Raw genomic sequence first — 20,850 nt, forward strand, 5'->3', positions numbered from 1 at the left:
ATAATAGGTTGGAGTGTTATACCACCATACAATTAAACTATGGAACTTAAAATAGATTGATACTCCTTAATAGAGCACTCAGTAGAGACTGCAATATATCACTCAAATCATTGTCCTATACGATATACTCTCTAATAGAACAGTCACTTTGTAGTGAAACACTCTAATAGAGCATTCACTGATTAAAATATTCCAAGATGATTGTAAGAAATGTAGGATCATACTGCAAGCATAATTGGAACACTGAAGAGCATAATAGGTGAAATTCCTGCATTTGGGGCAAAATTTCGATCATATTGACTCAGGCCCATTGTAAACTGAAGTGTCCACAAGACACTAAAATGTCCCAATACAGACACCACTATATTGTAACATTGGTGACTGCATAGGGATATTTTGGCATCCGGAAGACACTTCAGTTTTACAGTGCATTTGTCTTCATTGACAGCTCAAGCTTAAGGTGTTCAGACTAGTTTACAGCACAGTATATTATGTAAAACCTGTCTATTCCAGTCACATGGGCCAATCATTGCTGACCAGCTGCAGCTGCAGGTACATAATTGCATGCTGCATTTTAATTTCAGATAGATCATTATTAATTTTTGTGCATGACTTATTTGCAGAATGGTCAGTTTAACAAGAGGTGACCTATTTGTACAGGTGATGTGATAACAGGTTTAAATTTTAATTACTATGGCAAATCAATGGTTTAGGTTTTGCAGTTTCATAATGTGACCGGATCTGTGAAAAGGGGTCTTATATAACCTTTCCAAACTTCCAATTAGTTTGATGAGTCATAATTCATCTTGTGTTTAACCCATTGTCTTAAAATTGCATCCAGGAATAGTTCAATGTTAGGAGTGTAAGGTGACCAAAGTTCAGGCTGGTACTGTACTCACAAGCCAAGTTATGGATTGCCAAGTACATGCAATTCATGAAATGCTATTAGACCCCTTGTTTTTCACAGATCCAGTCACATATTATTGGCTTTCACATAGCTCTTAACTTTTGTTACTTTACGTGCACATCAACAAATGCTTGGAGAAAGTAAAATGATTCCAGGCCACATTCACATCATCATGTGGCTAACTTCAAGTGTAGAGGCAGAAAATTGTAAGAACATAACTACACACTATACATACATCACTTATTAATGTGGCACAGGGTGTATGTATAAGTTATTGTCTCACACGTACAAACCTGGTGTTGTTATTTCCTTTGATACATAGTACATGTACACTAGTGATGAAACTGTGAAATTTAGAACATTTTAAATTAATTTAGAAACAAACATCCAAATATGGTATACAAACAATAATGTGACGTATACAAATCATTACAATATTATGTAGTGTAGTGTTGTACAAGATGGTAACTATAACAACCAGAATAAATTACACATAAAGGTAACCTAGCTACAAAAAATGGAATATTATAACCACAAACAATAAACAATAAATAAAATGAAATAACTACTAATACAATTATCATCAAAACACAACAGTGTTAGTGTTATACTACTAGTGTATAGTTTACATAGTCACTTCACTTCCTGTAAAATATAAACACATTATTGTTATAAGGTCAGTAGTTGGTAAAGATCTGAATCCTTTTGTTGTTGTGGTCACTAACATAGATGCTACCATTAGGACTGAGAGCTATGTGAAAAGGAATATTAAAGTGACCATTAGCAGATCCATGAGATCCAAAGCAATGAATGAAATTACCAACATGGTCAAAGACAGACACACGATGATTATTGTCACTAACTAAGATGAAGCCATTCACATCAGTGGCAAGACTATATGGATTCTTCAACTGACCCCTATTAGATCCTTGTGTACCAAACTTGCCTACATAATGACCATAAAGAGTAAAAGTGACTATGCAGTGTTTACTAAAGTCAGCAACAAGCAACTGATTATTGACATTAACTGCTACATCATAGGGACTACCTAACTGATCAGAACCAAAAGAGATGCAAAACTGACCATTGTACTGGAACACTGATATACGATGGTTATTAGTATCAGCAACATATACCTTACCATTATGTGTTGTGATACCTAGTGGACCCTGTAGTTGACCATTACCTGAACCATGACCTCCAAACTGTAACAAGTAGTTACCATTGACATCAAACTTCTGTACCCTGTTGTTATTACTATCAGCCACATACAAGTGATTGTTATTATCAAATGCAACACCATAAGGATAACTGAATTGACTATTATTACTACCACTGCTACCAACCTTCCTAACTAACTTATCCTGACCATCAAATACACACACACAATCGTTGGATTGGTCAGCTACTCCCCATACTCCATTCCTACCAACTGCAACACCCCAGGGATAACCCATGCTACCATTATTATTCATTATCTTGTTAGGCAGGTTAAGTGCTTGGTAATTCCTAACCACAACGATGCTGTAGGGACTTCCCCTAATTTCCTGACCACTTATGGACACATGTAACTTTGCCTCCCCAACATTCTCACCTACTAAAGAAGCCACATAACTACCATCATTGTTATCCCTCACCTCCCCAACAGTCACATTGCCTGTAAATGATTTTAACTGGACAAATACCTTGTGACCTCCTGTGGAACAATGATCTCCATTGCTATCCTTGGTGATGATGGTGACTTCTACCTTTTTACCAACAATGATGGATTGTGGAAGATTAGCTACCTCAGAACTACAGAGGTTTACAATACTAGAGAAAGAACCAAATTGTGGAAAAGGATCTTACTAGGTGTAAACTTCATTGAGGCTGATTGTACAGGATGTTTGTTCACTTTCTTGTACTTCTCAGTTAGTTGCTGCATACCATCAATCACTTGCTTCTTTGCAGACAATGCTTCTTGGTCAGAGCTCTTCTCTAGAGCATCATTCAGTTCCTTCATGTTCACAAGTTCAGCTTGTGTTGAATCCACTTCATCAAGTTGTGTTGTAAGTGCCTTCTCTTTCTGTGACACTGTGTCACGTACTTGTTGCTTCACTTGATCTTTCTGCTCCATCAACTTTTCAACCAGTTCATTATAATGTTGATCAACTTGCTTGTTCACTTCATCACCTTGTTTTCTTATCTTCTTCATCATCTTGTCAATGTTATCATGTACACCTGACAGATCTTGGATCATTTCTTCTATTGGAGTGGTGGCCTTCTTTAACTGAGACCGGTGCTTACTGGCCATGTTTTTCATTGAGTCGTGATTGTGGCCATTGTGTTTCTTCATTGTACAATACATACACACCAGTTCATCACATGTCTCACAGTAGTACTTCAGTTGTTCATCATGTTCCTTACAAAGTGGAATCTTCACCTTAGCTTGGATGGCTGGTGTCTCTTTGTTTGATCTCAGTTCAGTTAATGGCACAACACCATGACCACTAAGCTGCTTGCTACGCTTGTGGTAGTCATTACAAACTTTACAGAGGAAAGAATTACAGTCAGGACAAAACGACACCACAGGATCATCTTCATTACAATTGTCACAATTGACTTTCTCTTCTCCAGCCACTTTCTTCTTCAGAATCAAATCATCAACTAGTCGGTTGATGAAGAAATTGGTGGCAAATTCCTTCACTCCTCCTGCAGGAACCTTAACTTCCTTCCTGCACTCAGGACAGATGATCTTGGATTGTACCTGCATCTTCTCCAGACATCCTTCACAGTAGGAATGATAACAAGGCAGATACTTGGGGTTGTTGAACAGTTGATAACAAATTGGACAACTTAAATTATTTTGAGCTTTCTTCACCTCCACTGCTGACATTGTTCACTATAATGTGAAGAATAACAAAATATTACACACATGATAACAGTAAACAGATTACACAAAAGTAGCTACAATGATACAACATACTCTGTGGCTTTACTGTAAAATTGTATTACATAGTGTATTGTGTAATACAGTGTACTTGCAGTAATTGTGTTCCGGTTAGACAAGTGTATCCATCAAAAACAATAATGCAGGTAGCTAAAAGTTTAAAACTACAAGGTGTGGCCCACAAAATAACATCACCCAAAAACCAGGGCCAATTTTCCCTGATGATGAGGCAGTATTAGTTAAGTAAAACTAAGCCCAAACAAGCTTTCAAATCGACCCGAAACACTTTCAACAAGTTGCTATGGAATTTTAAAAATAATTTATTTAACAGAAGCTTAAAAATAATTTATTTAAGGGGGCACACTACTAATTCCTATGGCTTCACATGCAAAATCTTGGTTTTCATTGATCTGTGCTTGCTTTCCATCCCATTTTGCATCAGTTGTGTTTGTGGTAATTAAAAATCACCATCTCCAGTTAGAAGTACTGACTTTATGACTCAGTTTAGTATTTTAGACCTAAAGAATGAGAATTCAACAAATTTTGGATCTAGTCTCACAGTTTTAATTCTACGCTTCTTAAACTTTGTCATCTGCTACCTAAGTATGTTTGTAACAAAAGTATGGAAGTAATTTTTTGAAGTATTTTATCAATTGAGCTATTGAACTCTTTAAATTTTCTATGAAAAACAGTTATCTCCTCTTTTGAAGCCATAGTAGTCATTCCTAAAAACCTGTTTCCATACTTTTAAAGATAACGTTATTACAAGCCACTGCAAGAATTTTTGGGGAGTTTCACAATTAGCTGTAGGAGGAGAATCGATTTTAGTGTTAAAATTACAGTGTTTTGTAACCACGCCATAATTTGTACATACTTCAGATGATTTCACTCAGATTTGCACTAAACAGAAGTTCAATGTCTCAACTACAACATGTGTTATTCATCAAGTGGAGAACAGTATCTGTGTTGGCTTTACAGCTTCATATAAAACACATAATTTTATTCACGGAAGCCATAGGACATAGTTGCTTGCAGCCTTAACAGAATTTTTCTACTGACTGACTGACTGACTGACTGATACAAGTATAACTCGATAATGACTAAGGCTACAGACTTGATTTTTTCAACCACAGTATGTACAATGCATTCTTCATGGATTTACCAGTGTCCTCCTTTGTGCCCCATACATCTTTGCTGACAGCAAAAAGTGTTGATTCGGCGATAGCATGTGATGACTTCCCTTCGTAGTGGAAATCATCCACATTTTTCATAGTGGCTGTCTTGATTGCAGAGGTGCCTTTTGATTTGAATTACTGTGTAATGGGTTGAACATAGCCAACAACAAAGCATAATAGATACTTCACTTTTCAGACGGTAATTAATATAGCTGGGACGCGCGGTGCCACTTCTTTTGCGGTTCATCAGTCATAATAATAAAAAAAAGTTAACAAACAAGTACACAAAAAATTTTCAACTGGAGTAGGGACCATAGCACGTCGATAAAAAGTACAGAAACAAGTTGGAGTAGTACACGATATTAAATCACAGTAAAACAATAAGAATTGTTATATCCCTACTGTGCTCAAGATACCAGTAATTGTGTACAGATAAGACAAAGTGTATCTATCAAATACAGGTAGCTAAATTACATCAATCACCATAGCATACATTGTAGGCTACAATTAGTAAATTCCCCCATGATGGGCTCCATCATTAAAGGACAGTGTTCAACAAATAGATGGTTCGTAAGTAATAGTTAGAGACCTACCACGAAGATCTTCAAGGATTTTAAAAGCAGACAAAACTTGCAAATAGATTGATTGTGGGTTGAGTAAAAATGTCATCATGTCGTCATATCTTGCACAAAATGCAAACCCACAATCACTTTCTACATTTTGTATATCACTGATCTACTCTGCCTCCTGAGGAGGCATAGCAGATCAGTGAGCATTAGCTTGGTGGTGACTCCCTTAACTGGAGATAGGAGGTCTCTAATCATTTTATAGAACCGCTCCAGAGGTCTCTTAATGGATTTTATAGACCTCATTATCTCCCTAAGATCAAAGGATTTTATGTATACCATTCTCTAATACAAAACTACATATTGTAGGTAAAAACTGGTTTGTTGACCTAGATCAGCATTGTAAGTGGGTCACTCAGTTGACCCACTACCAGAATAGTATTCCGGATGGGATCTGGATCTGACCCACATGTGACCCGGTTTAATTAAAATTAGGGCTAAAATGAATATACCGAATATTCGAATTCATGTTTGATTCGAATTTGTTCGTAGCAATTCTTGTAATTCGAAACATTGAAATTATAGTAAAGATGGCGAACACTAGTAGTTATAATGAGGAATCTTTGTCTATAACTGCAACAACATCAGACACTGGACTAGAAATGTACCAATAATCGGATCGGTAATCGCGAGTATGATCAGATTGGTTGCTGATATATGTCTTCCAAATGGGCACAAATGGTCTGTGAACCAATTAGTTTGCCGGCAGGCAAATATGAGTAACAGCTATGAAAAGCCTTTTTGCTCACTACAAACAAATAGAAACCCTCTCTATACTATTCCATAAAATGCTAATTTATTAGAAGCCATACATGTGTGTAAGTACTGAAATATTCTTATCCAGAACAGTAGCTGTTACACTTTAAGAACAAAAAAATATACCACAAGGAAAGCTATACTGATCTGTGTATAACAGCCATCTTGGTAACTAATCAAAACACAGAGTAATCCAGACAAGGGTGCATGTATTAAAATATTTGTGGTGCCTACTGAATGTATACTATTTTTGTGGTGCCTTCCTACATGTCTGGGTTGTGTAATAGAGGCCACACCAACATGGGTAGTTGTGCAATGTAGCAAAGTTACATCACTTCTGTTTTCTCAATGTTACAAATCATTAGAATCAATGGCAGATCCTTATAGTCACATGTGATCTCATCTGGGTGAGACCCAGGAATTCAGTGAAGTACGTGGATAAGATCCACTTCACCCGGGCAAAATTTGACCCAAATGATCCAGCCCACTTACAATGCTGACCCAGATATTATTCACTGACCCCTAATGGCAATCAGTGTATGACTTGGAATGATCAATTCATTGCAATTAAATTAACAGTACAAGCCTTAGTAGATGTCTTGCTATTTTAGATGTAGTTATAGTATCACTGAAGTTTTAGCTAAGACAAAGGTTAAGGCTAGAGACATAGCTACAGGCAAACAAAAGTGGAAAGCTTCCTTTAATGGTTGAAGTACCTGTAGAAATGACTTTATTGAAAATAATTGTATAACAATTAAAAACTTTTCATGTTCCTTACCACTGTCAGGAACACAACTGCTGAAAATTACACAATCTACACTGTAACTGTGTTTTGAAAAAAAAATGAGCGGAAATAGACAGTGCATATGAGAGTAAATAGTTGTTTGTGGTTCTGTACAATATGCTCATGAGTATTCACAACAGTCTGGCACTGCCTGCCCCTTTACCAAAAAATAAGAGTTCGGTGAATTACAAGATACTAATTTCTACTGCTCGGATTCATTAGTAGCTAATTAATGCGTGTCAATGATGTTCACAGACATATCACCTTGGTAACACAATGTTTTTGCTCAAATTGAAGGGCAATCATCTGATGTATCCAGCAGTTGCATACACTGTCTCATTAAATTCATTCTGAAATTATATGGTATCTGTATTTCACCACACCCTTAATTTTTACAAAAGGGCAGGTGGCGCCAGACTATATTCACAAGTCAGATTATTTCCCAGTAGCCACTTGATTCACACTAATGATATTGGATTTGGATGTACATGTAACTTGCCAAGATATACAGTTGTAGGTATACATATATAATTTTCACCATAGGTACTATAAAATCTGATGTGTTTTGTGCTAAAATGTGACCGGATTTGCAAAAAAGTACCTTATTCACAAACAAATTTGATCCAATTTTTTTGAACTTTGAAATTTCGTAACTTTTGTATCTTTGCATATAATTCCCTGACATTTTCCATGTGTGCAGCTAAAGTAACTGGCTACATTTTGAAACTAAGAGCAAGTTAATCAGTTACATATAAGAAGTCAAGTGTTACATCATTTTGTTTGCTGGCATGTAAAATGTGTGGAAAAGGTACCTTTTCGCAAATCCGGTCACAAACGATTCAACCTTTTTCAGTGGTATTAATAACGAGGAGGTATTGAGAGTGGGGGTGAGGAGACAATTCTACATGACTTCAAACAGACTTGTCCTATATCCTTCATTTGTCATTTAGATGTCAAAGGATCATAGACATGAGGATAATGTGATTAAAACCTGTGATCCTCAAAACTTTGTCGCTATTTTCACCCTCCACACACACACACACACACACACACACACACACACACACACACACACACACACACACACACACACACACACACACACACACACACACACACACACACACACACACACACACACACACACACACACACACACACACACACACACACACACACACACACACACACACACACACACACACACACACATGCACTACACATACGTACACGCACTCCTCCTCTCCACTACCATAAAGGTCACATGGTCTTCATACAGGTATGAAGAACAGTGACGGAGAAGCTCAAGACATCAACTTGTCAGCATTGCACTTGTAAACAGTTAGTCAGTTAGTCCTACTTTGCTAAGGAACCAATGGTGACACAACAAACACTGAATGGCCCCTTGTATACTCTCAACTGGGAATATGTATCTTCACCAATGCAATCCAGTTCCTTGTAGTACACAGTAAAGACTTGTCAATAGCTACCACAGCAGTCACAGAAGAGGTAGAACATGTATTGCGAGTGATGCTTACTTTAATTCCATATTACTATTTGGTATTTCATGTGAGTCTCAATAGTTGCAGTATAAAACCCGCAAACTATGCTTGTATGTACATTTCAATGCTTAAAAGATATTTTGTTTCACAAGACTTTATTGGCAATAATCACTGTTTTGCTAGGGGCACTTACAAGTCAACAAAGATGTCTTTGATGCTTACGTTAAATACTAACTAAACATCTACTGAGGCCTACAAAACCACATTTTATATTTGTACTGCATGCAGTTATTGAAATTCACATGAAATACTAACATGAAATTAAAGAAGGCTATGCATGTCCTACTTCCTATGGCATACTCAGATTGCTGTTACACAGATCCCCAACTTCAAGGTGACCAATCATTATAATATCAGCACTGTCTCTTCTCTCTAGAGGGCTACTACCGATGCAATGGTGGCAACAGCTGATACAGTATGAATGCCAGCCCCAAACAACAACAACCGCCACCCATGTCAACATAAACTACTAGACCCCACAAGGAAGACAGTCCACAAAGTTAAAGCACTTGTGTGAGCGAAGATCAAACAAATAAGATTGCTATTATTTCCGGAAATAATGGAAAATACAACATTTTTGATCACATGTGTATCATTTTAAATCGTCAGAAGTAGCCAAAAAGATACAATTTGTTTGTTTTACTACCACACCTGAACTATATAGACACTTACCGATTGCAAATGGAAAAGCTGCCATCAAAGATTACCTTCAAACAGAGGTGGAGTTCTTTGCTTTTACAACGGATAATTGGACCAGTCGAGCCAATGATGCTTACTTATCACTTACCTGTCACTATATTACCAGCAGATGGAATATGGTTACCTGTGTTCTGGCAACATCTCCATTCCCTGAGCACCATACAGCAGACAACATTGTCAAGACAGTGCAGCAGGTGATGGCAGATTACAATTTGGAGAAGAAACACCTGCTATCAGTGGTACATGACCAGTGCTCAAACATGGAGTTGGCTGATGACAAATTGCATGAAGAGACTGGTAATTGACAGAACTACAGTTGTGCTGTACATCGGTTGCAACTTTGTATTGAGGAAGGCTTGAGTCTCACTGCCATTTCATAAACTTTAGGTGCAGCAAAGAAGCTATTAACTCACTTTTGGCACAGTGTTCTTGCCACCGCTGAACTCTGAAGACGACAAGAAGCAATGTCTGTTGAATTGAAGAAGTTGCAGCAGGCCTGCATTACTACATAGAATAATACATTATACATGATACAGAGTATACTGCACAACAGGTGGCCTCTGACTGCAGTGCTTGATGATGAGAGTGTGACATAAAATCAGTATTGAGTTGTCACCAGCACATTGAGTCATTCTGGAGGAATTGTCAAAGGTGTTAGAGCATCTAGAGGTTGCTACAGTGTTTCTTAGTGAAGAAAATAATGTGTCAATTTTTGGTGTGTTGCCAATTGTACATGGGCTGATTACAAAGCTGGAAGTCAATGATGATGATTTCTCCTGCATTAAGGAGTTCAAAGCAACTATTGCCTTACAACAAAGATTGGGGCTTGACTATTTAAACCCTACTGAAATAGTGCTAGCAAGTGCTATTGATCCAAGATTCCGTAACTTGAAGTTTTTGGATGACGAGCTGAAGGGTGGTGTTAAGCTTGAGATTACAAGGCTGATGAAAGAATTGGTGGAATCAGCAGACTCAGTATATGTTGCACCAGTTCAGTTGCCATGCAAGAAGAAGACTAAAACTGCGCTTGACATCCTTCTTGGTGAAGAAGAAGATGACGATCCTCATGATGATTGTGAAGATGAAGTCAGCCAGTATTTTGCTGAGAAAGTGGTTACCAGGAATACAAATCCCTTGCAATGATGAAAGATGAATGAACTTAGATTCAAACACTTGTCTAGAGTGGCCATGTCTATTTTATGGGTGCCAGCTACATCAACAGCAAGTGAAAGGCTGTTTTCAACAGCTGGGCTTACAGGGACCAATCTACGAAGCCGTCTTAAACCTGAAAATGTAGATGCATTTGTTTTCTAAATAAAAACTTTCAACTGTTGGCTGATTTGTTACCAAACTCTTGACTCACTTATGTACAGTTGTACTTCCTTACCTTTTTAAGATTTGGACTTTCTGTAGTCTTGATTGTGACTTGAAGTAACTATATAAGAGGTGTCTACTTGTACATGCATGTTTTATCATTTTATCACTTATTGTCAAAATATTTACAATAACTAACACAATAAATTATAGGACTGTATATTACAAAACTTATGACTTGTGTGATGTGTGTTTGGTGTATTTGGTAGAATTTTAACATTCAAACATTTGTTACGGATTATGAGAGAATGTTTGAATGTTTAAACTCAACATTCGTTCATGCCCTAGTACATGTACTAGTACTCTTCACTGCACTGATGTTTGCATTGCTTGAATCACCATGACAGCACAGATTCGAGTGGTTAGCATAAACTCAGCATCCTGCAGTAATGATCAAATCTTATGTTAATGTTCAGGGCTATCAAGTTGAGCAATACAGAATAAGTGAAATTCTTCCAAACCACGACCGTGATGAAACCGCAGCATGCAAACAACTTCATAACTAGCAGCGTAGGATTCCATGTCATTATACCAGCATGGTTTCTCTGTGTTGGTTATAGCAAAATTGTTTGCCTGCACTGTGGCTATTTAGCTATTGTTTAACTAGATACAGCTACATGTGGGTATATTACAGAATAATATGCATGGTTAAACTTTGTGTGTGTTATTTAACTAGCTAATCCTGCCTAGATAACTGTACTTTCTGGCTGGTCTCATGTGCACTAGCATAACCCCGTTCACTGAGAACTGCATACAATCTTTGTACCCGGTATTTATATACAAGAGCGTCAGAACTGTGTTGGGCTGGGGGAGGGGGTAGGGGAGCCATGGCCCTCACACTATTTTCAAAAGCATGTTTTGGCTCCCCCACTTTTTGGGCCAACTAGCCAATCAGCCAAAGCTATGTATGTATACACACAGAAATACCTCCATACAAGAAGCCATACAACCATCACACAAAACCACTCTCTGGGGTGTGGCATCACCAGTCTACCACAACTGTCAAGCGATTCATTGTACTGTATAAAACACAAAAGCACCTGTAATTGTATTTCTGTCATGCTTGCATGTGATATCTGTTGTTCAAATATTTCCTTGATCCAATTGCAATGCAGTGAGAAGTTTACATAGTAGAAAAAGCGCCACATATGTGGCTTTACATGTGCAAAAACCCAACTTGTTCGCACAATTAAAAAACATATATTCACTCAGCATTATTAGCAATGTCCAAGGAATGGATCATCAAAGTTTCAGCCTTCGGTGGTGTGTAGTTTTGAAATTATAGCACTAGACAGTAGGAAGAGCAAGATACTCAATTTGTACAGTGACTATACTGAAAATAAACTACAGGAGCTTACATTCGCAGTCATAACTTCCATTTGGATTAGTCTACAACACTGCAATTTGGCTAAAAGTGTTCACTATGGATCAGCACATCAACCAAGGTATAGTGTTAGCCCTGGAGACACTTGCACACATGGGTATGAAGGCAGTTTGGTAGAAGAAACTATGACAATCTTGTTTACGTTTACTGCATCGTAAACAAACACACATGACTTGCATATCGTTGGAGCTACAGAAACGAAATAAAGCTATTCACACTCTCCATGAGTAGGTGAATACAATGGTATATAGTTTTAATCGATTTGAGTCTTCCTTCTTTGAATAATGGCTTGATAAAAACTTGCATATTTTTCTTTGTAGCATGCTAATTTTACAAATTATTTTTAAATTTCATTTTTCTCATTACACATGCTTGTGCGAACAAGTCGGGTTTTTACTGAGACGGTCACATATGATATTTAACTCAAACTGATAGGTTGGTAACAGATCTAAGAGGGCAGTCTCACAAGTGTATGGGAGTTACTGACTACCAACGAATAAACCAGAATTAGGTGAAGTTGATTTATCAAGTAGTCTAGACTCTTAAGAAGAAAGTAGTCTAAAGAGAAATATACAAGATACTGAAAATAAAAGTGGCCAACTGTGAACGCAGTGTGGTATTCACGTGATCTACACTCAGTTTGGAACACCTGTTAGAGCAGGCATCCTAGCTTGTAGTTCCTTAAAGGTAACGGTGTTTCACTTTGCAGGTAAAAACTATTAATGTTGTAATCCTTGTAGTATGAAGTACGTAAAGGTAGAATAAAGAGAAGATCTTCACATGACCATGATTTCTCACATGATATATACATACATCAAGCACATGCAGTAGGTGTAGAGGAGCATAGCAGCCATTAGCAGGATAGCTATGTAGATATAGCTATGCAGTATAGGTGTAGAGTTATTAGCTAGTGATGTACCACTTTGCGTGGGAAGTTCAAAGGCACCGCCAGTGCCATAATTTGTATATTGCACTGCTGCAGACCGCAGCGAGTGCATTATAACTTATAATGCACTGGTTGCGGTTTTGTAGACCACAACGAGTGCATTATAAGTACCGACTGCAGTGCAATATACAGATATTGCACTGGCTGCGGTTTTGTGCAGCATAGCACAAGTGCCGGTGGCGAAGACCACTACGACACCTCACCTAATAGGTGGAAAGACACTTCACAGATCACTCGAATTCTCTTATAGCCTGACATGTAAAGGTCGATTGTGGGCCATAACGTCACCAATACGTATAATGTTTACAAGCAGCCAATGGCGATCGAAAAAGCCAACGCTAGGGTAGCCACCACTCTAGTCTACATATATATAAACGTACTTATACACCTTACTAGTCTGGTGCCATCTTAGCCCAGATTAAACTGTAGTCCACTTCGACAATGACTCAATAACACAAATATATTCTAAATAATACTAACCTTTACGTTCGATTGTGGTAACCAGTTTTGTCATGCCACCAGATTTGAGTTTAGCCAGTGTGAACAGTAAGAATTAGACTAGTATTGTTTAGTAGTTAGGTTTTGTTTACTTAAACCGTCTATTTAGCTGCTTTTTTTTGCTCGAGAGAATCGCTATGGCGATTAGTCTGGCGCTTAGTCTATATAACGATTGAGTGATCACGGCTGGCATGCTGAGCACTACATGATGAGAGTTGAACAGCGAATTCAGGTTAGTGGTATAACCCATAGCGTACTAGCTTTCAATATCTCAGGTGGCTGTAGTACTGCAGGGTGAACGTCATCGCAACGTCCAGCTTGGTTACCCACAATCAATGTTAGAAACCTGGCCTTTATAAGTGTTACAGCTGTCTTGTGAGACTCTCCCCACCTATTAGGTGAGTGGTACATAACAGTTATACAACGTGCACTCGTGCTCTGCCTGTATAAACGCACTTGCCTTCGGGCCTGACGGCCCTCAGGCTCGTGCGTTTATATCAGGCAGAGCACTCGTGGCCATTGTATAACTATATAATAACACACTCCACAACACCTTTATATAAATGCACATATGAACTGGATACAGGAGCTGTATCAATGGAACCTTGGGTGTCTGGTTATGGCTATCTTTGTCCCACCCCCCCCCCCCCCCCCCCCCCCACTCTGAAAATTGTTCCTATGCCTTTGTTTATATACAAGTAGAACGAATTTTAGGTCAGATTAAGGATTTAAAAAATGTAGTGAGACAAGGGAATGGCTAAACAGTGGTGAACAAGGAAGGTTACCTATACCTGTTATAAAGACTGAAGTTTAGGGATTTAATATCCACTAGTATATCTGCAGGTATAGGTAGCCTTCCTTGTTTCACAACTTTTTTCTTTGCTCCCTAATCTTCCTAATTTTTCATTCTACTTGTGTACTGTTTAAATAACATTATTATGACAAAACATATTCCAAACTAAATAAGAAATCATAATTTTGAGGTAAAGTGCTGGAAGGAATTTTACACTTGTGTAGGAAGCATGGTTCCTACACGTGTAGTACTTTATTGAGAATTTTTGCAGAATTTTGTAGGAAACATTCCCACTCTGTTGAATTTTGTAAGAAAGATTCCTACACTTGGCACAAAGTGTAAGACATCTTCTTGTAGTGTAGGAATAATTCCTACAAGTGTAGGAATCATTCTTACAAGCCCCCGCCAGTGTAGGAATCATTCTTACAAGTGTAGGAATTATTCCTACACATTATGTCATGTGTTGGAATCTTTCTTACAAAACTCAACAGTGCAGGAATATTTCCCACAAAATTTCTTAATGCTGCCCTACACGTGTAGGAACCATGCTTCTTACACAAGGGTAAATTTTGGTACATCACAGAAAATTAGCTGTGTTTTTAAAGAAAAAATTGCCACAACTTAACGTTTTGGTTTCTTATTTAGTTTAGAATATGTTACAAATAAATCTGCACATACTGCTATAAAAGACAGAATGGTGCCAGTCATGCCATAAAAATAATTTTGTGCCATCAGAATACATGCCCCAACATTCAGTTACATAATGGAAAGGAAGGTGGCCACTACACTTTATTTTCTGCTATGCTCCACCCATTACACAACATTACAAATGAAGAATAGTACAGACACAATCAATCCAGTTGCTACAGAAAGTATGGGTGATAAGCATAATACTGAGCAACCACAGGGAAACCACATCGCAAATTGACACCTTATTTTGTCAGCAAAAAGACTGGAACACAAAGGAGAACAAAGGCCAGTCCATGATGTGTGTTTTGCACGTACTGTGGTTGATGAAAAGGGTGAAGGGACATCAAACAGTGAAACCTGTAGCCTTATACATTGTTGATCTTGGAGGCATCAGTTAGTCAGCAAAACAAATTCTGCAAGTAGAATTTTTAAAATTCCATAGAAACTTTTGGAGGGGTTTGGGGTTGTTCCCTGCAGCTACATTTGAAACTGTTTATGCTGAATTTCTATTTAATACCTATTAAATGCCCACCATTCTGCATGCTATCTTTGGCGAATCCCTCCACTGAAGGACAATCATGGGGTAGAGTTGTTCTAGCAGGTAAAACATTGTAATATTTTTGTGTTGTAGTGTGTATCCAAGCTTTTATAACAATTAGGCTGGTTTTCTGAACTTGCTATTATTTTAGCTAGGCTTGCGCCAATTACGCCGGCATAATTTCAAGCATAATTGGCTAGCCAAAGCATCAAGCATTATGCCAGCATAATAGGACAATTTTCAAGAATTTTACTTAAAACATGTAATGTGCGAACCAAAAAATACTGCACAACATGAACACACTGCACATTATTACAGCATTTACATATCAAACACCTTGCAGTGTTAATATTTTTACTATTTCTTGACTTATTGTTCACACTCTACGGAAACAAGATGGAGATACTCTAATAGAGCAGTCACTTACTCTAATTACATCATTTAGCTATATGGATATATGCAATGGGGATTTTCCCACCCATATACTCAGAGTGATTTGAAAGTTGCTGAAAGTAATGGAAAGCTACAATCAACTATCAAATAAGTTAAAATACACGTTTTACAGTAAATCCAGACCACATGATACATCATATCGAAACATCAAAATCTAAAAATATATATTGATACTTTTCAATATTGGCAAAAATCAACTGATATGATTTAATATCGATATATCTATCGCCCAACACTAAAAAATACTGTAAGTGTTGGCGAGATTGAATCTGGTGACACTATTTGCAAAAGTAGTCAATTAAAATTTTTCAGGTACAACTTAGTCTCGTGTAGCCAGACCCTTTTCTTTCTTTGTGTGTGGGGTGGGGAAAGAAAAGGGTCTGGTGAACATAGCCCGAGATTGACTGCACAGCTTCTAGATTGTTTGTGGGTGTGAATGATGTGTTTCCTAATCTTTGCGTCATTTGCATCCTGTTGCCATAGATATAAAGCAGTAGCTATGGTAATAGAATGCAAATGATGCAAAGATCAGCAGATCACACCATAGATATACAGACAAGTACCCGGGATTGGAATCATCCGGTTTTTCGTGCCGGATCATTGTTACCGGAAGTAGCAATATCTTCAAATTTATCACACAGAAGACTAGTTCTACTCTTGAGACTACTTCTTAAAACATTAATAATTAGTTGCCGTGCGCTATAAGTCTGATTCCTTCATTAATGGTGGATATGTATCGGCAGCTGCATCAAGAGACACACCTACAAACCAGGCCCTACCACTAATTTACCACCCCCTTTTGTGAGGAAGGTTTACCAACAACTAAACAAACACTCTCACTTATTGACATATAACAGAAATGTATTGTGAATAGCGTATTTCACTATCTCACCTTTTTCGAAGGGGTAACAATGATCTGGTGAGTGCATTTATATAGAAGCATAGATAATATACCCCTGGAAACTGCGCCATGCACCCATAGACTTTGTACAAGAACCAGTGTCCTTTGGCTGGTTTTGCACCTCAACAAATTTAATCCTATTACAGCAGAATGGTGGCATTAATTAATGGCTTTATTCTGTAACGAGAATGACTTGTGGTGTTGTTATGATAATTGTTTTGGTTAGTTTGACCACTTTGTGCCACTTTTGGTTGGAAGTCTTACAATGGCGGATTACATGCTGTGGGGGAAGCACATTCTTGGCTAAACTAAGTGCTGTAGGTAGAAAAAGAAAGTATCACAAGGTTAACTATGCTATAAAGAATGGCCTCTACACCTTCCCATAACTTCTTTGGCAGGTTTTTGAGATTGTATATTTGGCAAAACTGGAAGCACATTCTCTGTGATTCTAAACAGTATCACTACACAATTTATACTACGAAGTCATCAAATAATGCTCTACAGTATGGTCTGGGTGCGAAGGGCATAGTGTACAGGGCTTTGTTGTTTTCCTTGAATGTGTCCAAACGATCACATCTTGTGTTCAGTTTTGTTTCTACCATTTGCACAATAAAGAGCCAATTTGCCTCAAAACTCGCTGTTGGCTTCCAAAACATCTTGACAAAGAACCCTTTATCAGTGGTGAGTCTTTTTTCGCCCAGAGAAACTTGTCTTGTTATTGAAGGGGGGCACGAAACCAGCCTGTAACCAGTGGCGCTTACTAGTTTCCAATCCAGGGGGGTATATTATCTATGATTGAAGCCAATGGGCTCACGTGAGATGATTCCAATCCCGGGTACTAGTTAGTCTCGTGACCAGACACCATTTACTGTGTTAGTGACTTATGCTACGTTTTTGGGCCCATCACCATATTGTTTAAGCATTTGTATCCATGGTTCCAGTCAGTCATCTTCGTCATTCTAGCCTATCAAATTGCATTGTAGCTGAATTAAAGTGTCTGATTGGTCAGAAAAGAAAAATGGCATAGGGCCCAAAACTCCAGCGTTTGTCACCAGACCCTACTCAATACAGTGGGTGGGGTCTGGGCATGAGACTAGGTACTAGTATGTATATCTATGATCATGCTTTATATCTATGGCAACAGAACACAAATGATGCAACGATTAGCAAAGCACATCATTCGCACCCACAAACAATCCAGAAGCTGCACATGCAGTCAATCTTGGGATAGGCCAATGACCAGTGTTGGGAGTAACGCGCTACTTATGTAACGTGTTACGTAATATTATTACTTTTGTGGTAACAAAGTAATATAACGAAATACGCTATAAAAACAGGTAATATAACGCAAGCTACTTTACTTACAAATGTAACGCGTTACCTAAGTAATATAGTTACTGTAACGAATCTAATATTACGTAATATTATTACTACAAGTAACGAAGTTACTAATCTCGTTAGTTATCCTCTGAGTAATGCTCAGCCACAGCGAAGTAACGAGGCCTACTGAATGAAGCTTATTCACCAGCTTCTTACTTATAACCAAAATTTGCATATTGTCCAACAGCGCAATCATGTCACGTGATAAGGTGATAGTTTCACACGTGACAGCTTAAGGCTGTGGACACAAAGTAATATAATATGTAATATTATTAGTTACTTTATTTTATGGGTAATATGTAACTGTAACTAAATAGTTCAGTTGCAAGTAATATGTAATATGTAACTAGTTACTTTTACAAAGTAACTTGCCCAACACTGCCAATGACGATGCTATACTATGTTCACCAGACCCTTTTCTTTCCCTCCCCCACACAAAAGAAAAGGGTCTGGCTATATGTACAACATACGTACAATGAATCCTTCCACTACATGCTGCCAGTTTAGAAACCACGACATTAATCACATGTAACATCACACAAGGCAATTATTGGCAGAGTTCTGTCCCTCTCATCTGAAAGTTGGGGGGCTCCAGCTCCCACCTTCCGCCTCCACTGCCAAGGAGTGGATTGAGTGAGATTGATGACTGCATGCGTGCGAGAAAGGCTGAATGCGTGTGACCACGTCCGAGTCACGCGAGAGTTACAATTATGATAACAATAGAGCAGTTTCAAAACCATGGTAACCAAAAATTACGCAATGGACCACACCCAAATCGCCATGTTTTTGTACCAGATTGCTTGATGTTGCAAGTTGAATTCTTCGCTAAATCCATGCCAAGACTTATTAATTGAGTAAAATACATGCCAGTGATAGAATAAAATGTGCAGGTGAGTTATTAGGCATTAAAAGATACGTACTGCCTCCCAATTACAGGGCAGTTTCGAAGGAAAGAGAAATGCGTAAAAATGGATTTGGCCAAATTACGACCTATTCACCGCCCAAAGGTGGTTAAAACTAGGGGAAACTTACAGTATAGGTCTTTACCCAGCACCACAGCAGCGTACAGCCACATCCAGCTATCCCAGGATTAGCCAGAGCTCCTGAAAGGCACGAGACCGGTAATGGCGTACTACCAAACTGTGATAAAACGCCAGCAAAAGAAGACTCTTAGTGGTGAATTTTACTAGAGTTAAGTTTTATTGTCGAAATCAACCACCAGTTAAACTTTAGCGGTCTTATTTTGCTGTCTGATTTTTCACACGAAGTGGGAATCCCAGCACATGAGCGATTCTGGCTAACTCGGGGATAACTCGATGTGGCTGTACGATGCTGTGGTGCTGGGTAAAGACCTATACTGCAGGTTTCCCCTAGTTTTAACCACCTTTGGGTGGTGAATAGGTCGAAATTTGGCCAAATCCATCTTTACGCATTTCTCCTTCCTACGAAACTACCCTGTTGGGAGGCAGTACGGATCTTTTAATGCGTAATAACTCACCTACATGCTTTATTCTATCACTGGCATTTCTTTTACTTACGTATTAATAAGTCTTGGCATGAATTTAGCGAGGAATTCAACTTGCAACATGAAACAGTCTGGTACAAAAACATGGCGATTTGGGTGTGTCCATTGCGTAATTTTTGGTTACCATGGTTTTGAAACTGCTCTATACAGTTCTACCGATCAGTTCAATGAGTACCAAATGTACATACTAATACAATTACCTGATGCGCACTTTGAGGAGTGAAACTTGTTAAATCAAGTACGGCTTCTCTTGATCTGTTCAGTGCTACCATAGACGTACGGAGTCTAATCTATGGTGCTACAACTTCACGCTCACATCCAACTAAAGTTGCGAGCTAATCACGTGCACAGCTAAAGAGGGTTTCTCCCAGCCGCCAACCGCTTTAATATGAACTGTGTATGTCTGCAGGGGCGGATCCAGGGGGGGCACGTGCCCCTCCCCCCCCCCCCCTCCCTTAAAAAAATGTATATAAGATCGAGATACTCTAATAGAGCAGTCAATCACCAATCGCTCTAATAAAACAGTCACAGTGTTCATGGGGAAGTGTAGCTTACTTAGGAAGCTATAAATAGGATTTTATTTTACATAACATACGTGATATAATATATTTGGTAAAGGATAACTAGCTATTATTGTTGTGACCTTTTTCTTTTTTTGCTCTTCAACTTTTTTTCAGCAAGGTGCCCCCCTCTTTCCAGACTCTGGATCCGCCCCTGGTCTGCCCTTCACAAGCTTGTGGTAGAACATTATTATAAATATCAATAATCATTATATTAAAAAAGGAGACAAAACAAAATTTTACAACAAACAGGAAATGAATGTGTGTGTTTTACATACAAAATAACATAATTTGCTTTTTTTCATTGTAAAATACTTTTCATATGCAAAAACTTGTACAAACATTTCTGGCACAAAAATTTTAATGAAAG

At 38.2% G+C, this 20,850-nt stretch overlaps 2 protein-coding genes across 5 annotated transcripts; both read right to left on the reverse strand.

The window, feature by feature from the left end:
• Positions 1-1,259: 1,259 nt before the first annotated feature.
• On the reverse strand, positions 1,260-2,713 carry LOC136257761 (E3 ubiquitin-protein ligase TRIM71-like). The gene has a single exon (XM_066051070.1). It carries the CDS (start codon positions 2,380-2,382, stop codon positions 1,585-1,587), a length of 798 nt encoding a protein of 265 aa, XP_065907142.1. The 5' UTR covers positions 2,383-2,713; the 3' UTR covers positions 1,260-1,584.
• On the reverse strand, positions 2,712-20,287 carry LOC136257760 (E3 ubiquitin-protein ligase TRIM56-like). 4 transcript variants are annotated; one of them, XM_066051069.1, is made up of 3 exons: positions 20,132-20,287; positions 15,641-15,717; positions 2,712-3,788 (listed from the first exon to the last, which is right to left on the reverse strand). In XM_066051069.1, the coding sequence occupies exon 3, from the start codon at positions 3,780-3,782 to the stop codon at positions 2,712-2,714; it is 1,071 nt and encodes a 356-aa protein (XP_065907141.1). In that variant the 5' UTR covers positions 3,783-3,788; positions 15,641-15,717; positions 20,132-20,287. The 4 variants fall into 4 exon arrangements, with proteins under 4 accessions (XP_065907141.1, XP_065907140.1, XP_065907139.1 ...); XM_066051068.1 differs by having other exon boundaries at positions 20,121-20,287; XM_066051067.1 differs by lacking the exon at positions 15,641-15,717.
• Between the last annotated feature and the right edge of the window lie 563 nt (positions 20,288-20,850).

Source organism: Dysidea avara, chromosome 6, assembly GCF_963678975.1.
Source record: "Dysidea avara chromosome 6, odDysAvar1.4, whole genome shotgun sequence".
Lineage (NCBI taxonomy): Eukaryota > Metazoa > Porifera > Demospongiae > Dictyoceratida > Dysideidae > Dysidea > Dysidea avara.

Coding starts and splice junctions, on each gene's coding strand:
- LOC136257761 (XM_066051070.1), bottom strand. CDS start 2,382: ATGAATAATAATGGTAGCATGGGTTATCCCTGGGGTGTTGCAGTTGGT.
- LOC136257760 (XM_066051067.1), bottom strand. CDS start 3,782: ATGTCAGCAGTGGAGGTGAAGAAAGCTCAAAATAATTTAAGTTGTCCA.